At 33.4% G+C, this 11,554-nt stretch overlaps 1 protein-coding gene across 1 annotated transcript; it reads left to right on the forward strand.

Annotated features, from left to right (window-relative positions):
- Window positions 1-2,323: 2,323 nt before the first annotated feature.
- LOC110022224 (probable pectinesterase 8) lies at window positions 2,324-11,500 on the forward strand (the record flags this gene model as incomplete). Its single annotated transcript, XM_020721055.1, is given in 4 exon segments — window positions 2,324-2,675; window positions 4,090-4,261; window positions 4,352-4,558; window positions 11,340-11,500. Coding segments are annotated over 4 exon segments (851 nt in total), but the record flags the coding sequence as incomplete, so codon positions are not given.
- Window positions 11,501-11,554: the final 54 nt, after the last annotated feature.

Genomic DNA, 11,554 nt, shown 5'->3' on the forward strand with positions numbered 1-11,554 from the left:
ATATATATTATTGTTTATTAAGTTTTTTTATGATAAGTTGGGAGGCAGCGAAGTTGTTCGAAAGACTCCTCTGACCTGAGTTAGGGATCGGAGGGATAACACAAATGAGGAGCAATATTTTCAAATAATACTCTTTTTTTTTTAAATAAATTATTGATTATTATTATTATTGTTATTATTTGAGTTCTCGGTATACTTGATTCTAGCTTGATCTGAAAAGACTTTTTTACTAACAAATTTTTGTTAGAACATTTTTTGATAATTTTAGCCCAAATTAATTAAATTACATAAATAATAATATATGATGATGTGTTATTAATTATTATTATTTTTTAAGTTATTCAAGCTAAATTTTTAAATTGCTCGATTTGAGCTGAGCACCAACATGGTGTTCACGAATCATTCCGAACAAATAAATTTCAAACGGGCTTAACATAAACAAACATTGGTCTTGCTCAAACTCGACTCATTTACACCCCCTAATTGATCCCTCGATATGTCGAGTTTTTGCAAATACTCTTGCATTAAAATGCAATTATTAAATATGACATGTGAAATATAAAATCTTCAAATCATTGAATTATAGTGAGAAGAAACCAAAAATATTGAATAGACTTTTTGGGATCATCAAAAATCTCATCTGATCAAGCATTTTTTTCTAACTCAAAATAGGAATTTTAAAATAATTAAAAATATAAGAGGTGTACCGAATAAATATTCTTCATTAAAAAATAAATTCATATATTTTTAATTAAGAAAAAAACATTTTTATTCAGTATTCTTATTTTCACGATTTCTCTTTCTATTGTTTATGATATTGTTAGGTATGACTCATATACCATATAAGGGACAGATGTTGGAAAGAAGCGGAAGAATCTGTCCAATTGGGGGAGTTTTAGTTACGTGGGTTAGGGGTGCCCCGCGGTACGGTAAATGTATAGTTTTGTAATTATATATTTTACTTCAGGGTTATATATATGTATGTTTGTAACTTTAGGGTTTATTCTGTATTTTGTAATATTTTTTGGAGTTGAAATAAAGCTGTCGCTCTGCTCTCGATGACGTAGGCATCTTTGCCGAACCTCGTTAATTTTTTGTGTTATTCTTCTGGATTTGTGCCGATTCTTATTTTTCTTTGCCCTAATTTCTCAAAAGATATGCATTAAAAAAAATGTTACGGTACCGTTTGGTTCGCGCGTTTCGCCAGCTTATTCGAAACTGCGTTTGGGTTTTTACACTAAACGCGGGCCGCGGGTCGACCCCTGCGGCCGGCCCGCAGTCTGCGTTTCAGGATAAGCAGCTTATCCTGAAACGCACAAGCTGCCTCAAACGCACCCTCTGAGTTGAGCTCTAGTTTCATTAATTAATCAAGTTCATACCGAACTCGAGCTTGATTCTACAAGGTCTAGCCGACTCACGAGCGGGCTTGTTTAATATGAAAGACAGAAAAAATATAAATTTTACTTAGCATTTTACCGAAATGACAAATAAATGAATATTTAGGTGTTAATTAATAAGAAATTTCTTGATATAAAATATAAAACAATATTTTTTTTTAACTTTTTTAATAACTTAAAGAGAGATTTTTTATTTTTAATGTAATTTAAATATATTTTTAATTAATTCTTTATTAAATGAGCCTGCTAACAAGCTAATAAGTCAAGTTGAGGCTAGTTCGAACTTGACTTATTAGCTCATTGAACTCAATTCACAAGTCAATTGTCAAGTCATACTCGAGCCAGCTCCTGAGTTGGCTTGTCTCACATACAACCCAAAGTAACATACTACAATGTATCTCAAATTTAAAAATCAAAGTTAAGCATCACTTTACCATTCAAAATATTTATATTAAAATTTCCATAAAAAAATGTATTTTTATCAAAATATTATAAGATAAATGACCGAAATAAAGCTTATTAAAAACTAGCGATAACTTCATTTAAACTAAATCTCACATGCACGTTAATAATCCATAATTAACCGTATACCAACCACCATCCTTTCACCTAATCATTCATATTAACATCTCCTTCATTAAACTCCTACTAAGAGAGATTGAGACAAGCAATGATTTGCTTCCAAACACAACAAAAAATAAAAATAAAAATAAAACCTTGAGAAAGCTTGGTAGGTTGGCTGGCATAAAAATATAAAAAAATAAAAAATAAAACCTTGAGAAAGCTTGGTAGGTTGGCTGGCATTCCAATCTTAAAGAAAAGAAAGCCTTTTTGAAAGCAATGGTCTAGTCCAATCCTAACCCTCAAATAGCCCCACCCCCTCTTCTTCTTCTTCCTCATCAATTTCTCTCTCTCTCTCCCTACAATGAGGTCCATCAATGGCACTCATCTAACCCTAATCACAGCCATGGTTGTCGCCTTCCTCTCGCTCAAAGGCCGCCTCTCTTGTCTAATGCACACTTCATTAATGATGCATTCTTTAATACCGTCAAGCATAGAATATTGCTCTCACCATCATCATAACAACATACCGAAGGTTAATATTTGTGATGATTTTGCTAAAAACATCTTACCGCCGGCGACGAATGTATCGTTGACGCTCTGCGTCGATCGCAACGGGTGTTGTAACTTCACCTCAGTTCAATCCGCTGTCGACACCATCGGTGACTCGAGCCAGATCATGAGAACCGTCATTTGGATTAATAAGGGCATATACTAGTAAGTTTAAATATTAGATCTTTTTTTAACCTTGCATGCATGAATAAGAAACTAAAGGTAGATTCTTTAATTTAAGATGCATTGAGTCTGTGCTCTTGTAAATGGGTAGTATAATGTTAGGAATTGTGGGTCAAATGGGATCAAATTTGACATACATAATTCCTTATAAATATTGTTTTATATTATTTATTCTATTTTTTAATATTTTATCAACTTCTATAACATAGAATTTATATCAAATTATTACGTGAGATAATGATTGCACGTCCGGACGATGATCCAAATGAGCTGCCTAGTGATCTACCGCAACGTGAGCGCATCCGGACCGTCGTCTCGCCAAACATATAATATATATTTTTTTTTCCATTTTAGAGGCTCATTAACATAAATCTCAAGGCATAACAGAGCCGTGACGACGACCAAATAGAAATTACGTACAAGTTTATATAAGAAATTCGTCAAGTAATCGTTGTTCGGCAAAGTAGAATCTGGGGCATTGGTCGATTTTTATATATTTTATTTTTTGAACTAAGAAGTATGATGAAAGTTATTAAAAACTATATAAGCAATAACATATTCCATCAATGCTTTGACATTTGCGTCCTTACCAACCCAAGTGTCAACCAATAACAGAGATTAACAATGGGTGATGATAAGCCATCTATTATAGAAATTTCAAGCAGAAATATTTTATTTCATGTATGAATTTTGTCCATGCATAAGGGCCACCTACATATCTCGAAAAAATATTACATCAGTACTACGCACGTAGAGTAACGTGCGTAGTCAATGAAATCACGCCACGACCCGCGCCAGAGAAAATAAAAACGGCGCAGTAACACGGGAAATATTCCCCCCGTGTTATTCATGTGTTATTGTGTGTTATTCTTGTGTTATTGTGTTTTGAGAATATTGCTGATGTTATAATAACACAATAAAACATCTATAACATATGAATAACACATGAATAACACACAATAACACATGAATAACACGGGGGAGAGTTTTCCCCCGTGTTACTGGGCCGCTTTTTTTTCTGTCGGGAATATTCTTCGTGTTATTCATGTGTTATTGTGTGTTATTCATATGTTATTGTGGCATGAGAATATTCCACAATAACACATGAATAACACAGAAGAGAATATATCCGTGTTACTGCGCTGTTTTTTTTTTCCTGTCGTGCGGGGTATCGTGGCGTGATTTTATTTGCTACGCACGTTACTTCTATGTGCAACTTCTATGTGCATAGTACTGACGTAATATTTTTTCACATATCTGTTCTCAGATCATAAATATTCACAAAATTCATTGCAATGATTATAAGAATTAAATAAAATATATACTTATTATAATTAAATTAAATATTTATTTCTAATTATATATATATGTATATATATAAATATAAATATTTTAGTGAGAAGGTAATAATCCCAAAAACAAAGACGAACATAACGCTGCAAGGACAAGGCATGGAGTCCACCGCAATAGTGTGGAACGGCACCGCCAATTCCTCCGGCGGAACCTTCTACAGCGCGTCCGCATCTGTGTTCGGAGATAACTTCATTGCGAAGAACATAAGCTTTATGGTAAATACATAATTGATGGAACATCATTGTGCATAAATGCGAAAACTTTGGTGAATTTGATTAAATATGGATTATTTTTTTTTTTGAAAGAATGTTGCACCAATCGCGAAGCCCGGGGATATGGGAGCTCAGGCGGTGGCGATAAGGGTGGCCGGCGACCAGGCGGCGTTCTGGGGTTGCGGGTTCTTTGGAGCTCAGGATACTCTTCATGATGATGCAGGGAGGCATTATTTCAAGGAATGTTACATACAAGGTTCCATTGATTTCATTTTTGGGGATGCAAGGTCACTTTATGAGGTAACAAATGCCTTCTTCATTAACATTAAGTTCCTGAATCATATCCTCATCCGACCAAAGCATTCTGCAACCTTCTCGAAGTGCCATGTGGCATTTAAGACTACAAGCCTCCAATGGTACAAATTTTTCGGTCTAACGTAGAAAATATTTAAAAATATATATATTTATTTTTTTTGCTATGTAAGTATTGTTATTTTGGAAAAAATAGATGTTTTTGGATTAAAAAAAATATATCAAAATAAGAAAAGTAGATATTTTATGTGTGGAAATGGTCGTTGGCGTGGAGATGAGAAGTTTAGGAAAATTTTGCATTAATGCAATATTTTGATTAGGAGTTGGACATATTTTTTAATTTAATTAAAGAGGTTAAAATTTTTATTTATTTATTTATTATATTTATTTTTAATGCGGATTATGCAACTTTTCGTATATATGTTTGATATGTCACCAACAAAATTCATTTGATCGAATGTAAATCTCAATGTATTTTAGAATCTCATAACTCATGGAACTATAATTACAATTTTATCAATATATATATATGTGTGTGTGTGTGTGTGCAGGCGTGCGCGCACGTGTGTGTATGTGTGTGAGCATTTATGTATGCATGCATGTATATATAACTTAGAGGGAATTGTATGTTATAGAGTCAAATTTCCCATCATTACCATCCATTACACAACAAGATTACTTCAACATCCATTTCATTCCTCTTCAAGGGATATTTCCAATCATATTTACTGTTTCTACGGAAAACTTATGATAAATGTCTGAGAATCCCTCACCTTGATGAATCTCTTCAATGAAAGTTTAAGTAATCTTATCGCCTTAATAGAGAGAACAACCTTGAAAAATTAGTCTCGACTTCATATTAGGTAATATAATGTAGCTCAAACTGAGGACTCTGCATTCTTGTGATAAGAAGAGCATTCAATATGTTCTCCTCTGTGTTGAGTGACGTGGTTAGCAACTCTTTCAATCTCTCTCATTTCTTAGAGAGTCCTGAACCATTCTTCGCCATAAATAATAATAATAATAATAATAATAATAATATGAACCATTCTTCGCCACAAATAATAATAATAATAATAATAATAATAAAAATATATTTCTTGAATAGAAAAATAAACATAATAAAATAAATCAGAGCCTAGTCTAAATGAGTTCAAATGAAGCACATGGAGCATAATTAAAAAACTTGAGTTATTAATTTTTAATAAAATAATTTTGGAATATTGCATATTTATAGTCAAATAATGCATCTTAATCAAATGAATCCAACAAGCTTGAGATTATTTAATTTTAACATTATAGAAGTACTAGTACCATTGGTCGAGCAACATCATCAAACCATGATAGCCTAACCATCTTTGTTGGATTATCATCACCCAACCAATACCTTCAGATCATGAACACTCGACAATCGTCATTAGACTACCATTACTTAAAAATAATTGTCAATTTACCTTCGGTCAACCACTTTAATTGGACCATCATCGCATAAACATAGTCATCAGATCGTTCTTGCCTAACAATTACCATCGAACTGCCCTTGTTTCCACCACCGTCATTAATCTATCAGTCATCCTAAGCCATTGGACTATTGTCATTAATCTATGATCATTCATCTACAAATGCCCATCAGTTATTTTTCAACCACAATCATTTGATCACTGTCACCTCATCACCATCGTCTATATATAAACACTTAAAATATTATCATTTGACAAGAGTTACTCGACTATAAATTTTCTTACCACCATTGTATAATTATGGCCACTTAATCGCCACCGATTAATTATGATCTCCCAAACTTCATCCAAAAACTACGACGCCTTAGCCACAATTGTCTGTTAATACACATCATTGATGCATGCCATCAGCTATAAAACAGATGTGTTGCTTCACATTATTGACACCAATACTAACATATGTCAATTCGTCGCTCATTGTTATTTATAAGATTGATGCACGCCATTGATCCACAATATCACTTATAAGATCAATGTGTACCGTTAACATATGTCATCACCTATACGATAGATGCAAGTTATTGATACTAATGATGTCACCAACTAACTTTGTCACCTGTCATTAACAATAATTGTGATACCAGTGATTGTCACTAGAGTTGATGCATACGATATACATGAACGTTATACTAAATTCCTATATCTTCTGATTCATATTCCATAGGAAAGAAGTTCAAATATATCACAAGTAATCTTGAAGATAACTTCAATGCATTAAGTCTCATTCAGCTTCCATTATGAAATCCATCATGTATAATATATGTTTTCTTTGGTACAAAATACTAACAGCTTTTCCACTTATGAGGAAATGCATTATTTCCATCTTGATAAGATGCACCGGGGAAAACATTTCAATTTATTCAAATCATGTGAGTTTTTTGCCCCCATAACTTCCATGTAAAAATGTTGGGGACTTCCTTTTTTTTTTAACATTAATCTCATACTACCACTATAATTTTCTTTATACACAGTAACGATCTTTATACACAATAACGAAAATAAATTTTACTTAGATATCTGACTCAAAATTTTTTACCTAAAAACTTTAGATCATGTGATAGTTTCTTAAACAAAATGCTTAAAGACTTGATTTGGTTTTGTACATCAAAAATATGTTTGCACAAATCTCGAGGAGATCCAACTGACAAAGGACAAAGGGGTGCAACTAAGGAGGGCCCACAGGTAGAATATCAACAGGTTCACTAAAGGAAAACCAAGGGTCCATTAGCAGAAGACTATGGCCCCACAGGCAGAAGACCAAATTAAGGTCCACAGAAGGATGACCAAATGATCGACTTAACTAGATGTAATCCCAAAGGATCTCACATGCACTTTTGAGATTTCTCACCGGAGGCCAAGAACTAGCCATAATATAATCACACGGAGCATCCTAATAGATCGCCTCGTCAAGCAGTGAGCTACTTATCAGATTATAGTGATTCAATATCTGTATGATAGCCTAGCTTTACTAATTTTCCAGCAGGAGTTACTCTCTCAATGATCAATAGTATCCAACCAGTAAAGCAAGTTGATTGAATCAAGTCAAAGACTATCAAATGCCGACTAGTAAACCCCATTTAGCACAGTCAGATGAGTGGGTTTGTCGAACCAAAACTCAATAATTTCAACCAATTGACTTAGGGGCATCCAAGTCGAAGGTCCACACATATAAAATACCTAAAGTGTCCTATAATGCCTCTATTAAATAGGGGAGACATTTCATTTTATATATTGTATCCCCTCCTCTATAAATAAAAAAATCATTTCATGAGAAAAGACTAATCAAGAATTCAAATTACAGTTCATAATTGTTCATTTCCATCTCCCCCCTCTCTCTCATATTTTACGCTCTATCCGTTGGGTGTGATTCACATACAGATTCAAATTCAACATCCTAAAAGATGTGGTGTGCATGCATTGATAATGCCACAGACAAAAAGATGGGCAATTTATGAAGAAGAAACTCAAAACAGAGACACCAACAACATGGAGTGCACCTGAGAGTTTGTAATCCAACAAATTTAGGAGTTTGTGATCCAACAACATGGAGTGCACCAAGTGTGTGATGCCATCTAACAAGCACTGACTTGGGGAACAAAGAACTACCCCTGAGAGAATGGGTCAGGATCGATTGACCAACACTAATATTTTGATAGTGCCGGGTTGGCACCAATCAACAGACAAAACATACCACTGATGGAGTCAGGGTTGATATTTTGACTAACACTTGACTTTTTTAAGAAGATGTTAATATTTTTTTTCTAATTATGCACATAATCCTAGTTCTGACTGACACTAGGAAAACTTGAGGAGTTCATGCAATAGTTCATCCTAGATTTGATTTACACTAGGGGAACTCGGGGAATTCGGGCCGACTTGTCAGTAGTAGTTCATTCAAGCGAGTAAAACTGATAGCGATGCTCAATGTCTGATCGTTTAAATTTTTTTTAAGGTCTGACAATGACGAATTGTCATATAATCAACAAAATTCATTAGAATTGGCCTTCAACTCTCACACATCATAAAAACACGTCTCTTACCTTGGAACAAGTAAGGCTCTTGTTATGATTTCTTAACTGTGAGCGACAAGATCCACAATGGACAGCATATTTACAAGTAAGGCTCTTGTTACGATTTCTTCACTGTGAGCGACAAGATCCACAATAACCAGGCTCTTGTTACGAATTTCCCCAGTGATAAGTCTTTACTATTACTCCTGCAAAAGTTGCAACAAGATCTACTTAATGTGTCTGTCGAAAGGTACGACCCATTCAAGGCGACGACCTGTACGAGCAACAAAAACTAAGTTACAAATAGATTCAAAGCCAATCAAACTCAACAAATTGGCAACACCGACTAAACAAAGATGATCGAACTGGCCTTGCCATTCCAAAGTCCCAAGGAGAGTACTATGGAACCATCAAAACAGAGAGCAAAGGGACATAAAATTGAGGGAATTTGATTATTGAGTCATTAAATATGATCTATTTTTTTACATTAAAATTTACTTATTCGTATCGTAGCTATCACTTTCAATATGTAAAAGAGTTGAAGAATTAAAATATGTACATCAAAAATATGTATGCATGAATCTCATAAAGATCCAACAGACAGACAAACAAAAGGGTACGACTATGGAGGAGCCATAGGCTAAAAATCAAAGGATACATTTGTGGAAGACCAAGGCTACTACCAGAAGACCAAGGCTACTACCAGAAGACCAAGAGTCCACTAGAAAAGGCCAATGGACAACAGATAAAAGACCAAAGGATGTATTTGATGAGATGTAGGCCCCCTAAATTGGGACTAGAAGTCGGTCATACAGGTCATTTGAACCAAGGACTAAATCAAATGAAGCTGAGTGGAGGCATTGACCTACCTCTTGCCACAACCCAACTTAAAGAAAGAGCTCATCATTGCCAGATATCTTACGGGTACTCAAAGAATCACCAATTCAATAAGTGAGTTGTCTATCAGAACACAGTGATTCACCCTTTGTTTAATAACCTATTATTACTCTGCCAATAGGAGTTTCTCACCCACGGATCAATAGTCGGCAATTTGACTAACTAGAATAAACGACCGGTAAAGCCAAGCCGGTCGAGTCAAATATTTCTGACCTAAAAAACATTAAAGGCCGACTGATAACTATAATTCATCGCAATCAGATGAGTAGGTCTTGTTAAAGCAAGACCCGACGATTGCATCCGACCAAGTCAGAGGCATCCAAGTCGAAGGCCCATTCATGTAAGTAGCTAAAATATCCTGTAACATTCCAATTAATGTAGGGACAAACATGTAATTTCATACTTTATTTCCCATTCTCGATAAATAGGAAGATCATTTAATGAGAAATGAACAATCATAAATTAAAATTAAAATTAAAATTATACATCTCTCTCTCCCTCCCTCTTACTCTCATGTCTTAGGCTCTATTCCTTGTGTGTGATGCACATATAGATTCAAGTTCAACATGTTTAGAACCAGTAAGATTTGACGATTCATGGGCAATATAGTACTCAATTTGTCTCATAAATACTCTAGAAATTTTAGAAATTTTTGTTGCTCCCAAGCTAATATTTCATTTTTTTTATTTAGTGATTTTTAAAATTAATATTAAAATTATAAAGTGCATGATTTAATTTTATAATCTTTTAGATACAATAATCTCTTTTAACTAATAAAATATAAACTCTTTCTCAAAATTATAGCCTAAATAAAGAGGGATATGTCTCTACATAAAGTTGGCAACACGCATTTTTGTCACATATAGATTCAAGTTCATCATGTTTAGAACCAGTAAGATTTGACAATACGAATTATATTATTTTAAGAGTGCACTAATTATGAAAAAATAAAAATAAGAATCATATAAATTTGACAATTCATGGGCAATATAATACTCAATTTGTCTCATAAATCCGACAAAAAAAATTCTAGAAATTTTTTTTGCTCCCATGATAATATTTCATTTTTTTTATTTAGTGTTTTTTTTAATTAATATTGAAATTATGAAGTGCATGATTTAATTTTATAATATTTTAGATATAATAATCTCTTTCAACTAATAAAATATAAACTCTTTCTCAAAATTATAGCCTAAATAAAGAGGGATATGTCTCTACATAAAGTTGGCTACACGCATTTTTGAGCTAATTATTTTTCCAATGAGTTTATAAATTAAATACTAGGAAAATTTTTATAAAGGTTGGTTTTGCTATAAAAGCCTTTTCGGCATTATTTTTCTCACTTGTTTTTTTATTTTCATTTTATTATTTAAAAAAATATATATTCAATTGATAATTTTTTTATTTTTTATTTTATTTTTAAAATTAACTCAACTTATTTTAAAAAAAACACTCAAAAAACAAAAAGAAAATAGTTTAAATATTTAAAAAAAAAAACTAACTCAATCAAACATATTTTAATTTAAATTAAAATATAAACACAACAAAATAAAAATAAAAATAAATACCTAATTAGATAATTAAACATTTTTTACAATAAATAAGATATGATTTCATGGCCCTTGATGCTCTAAATTCTTAAAATTATAAAGTTGACAATAATAATGGCTTTATTTATTATACTTGTTCTAACTCTTATTAATGATAACTTAACACAAGTTTAAGTAACTAAATCAAGCTTATAATGAGCTTATGTGAGATTAATACTAACAAAAAGCAAGAAAAACATACCTATGCGTATTTTATCAGACCACTAACCCAATTAAGAACTTGCTAATTCAGAACTGCCAGCTGATTTCCATGGCCTCGCCGGTAACGGCCGGATTGAAGATGATTAACGGCGCCGTGACGGCTCATGGCCGTGTTTCGAAGGATGAGAACACCGGCTTCTCCTTCGTTAACTGCACCATCGGCGGCACGGGCCGGATTTGGCTCGGCCGCGCCTGGCGTCCCCTCGCACCTGCCCTCTTCCCCTTCCCCCCCCTGACTGCCATCCC

The sequence above is a fragment of the Phalaenopsis equestris genome, unplaced genomic scaffold (genome assembly GCF_001263595.1).
Source record: "Phalaenopsis equestris unplaced genomic scaffold, ASM126359v1 Scaffold000174, whole genome shotgun sequence".
Lineage (NCBI taxonomy): Eukaryota > Viridiplantae > Streptophyta > Magnoliopsida > Asparagales > Orchidaceae > Phalaenopsis > Phalaenopsis equestris.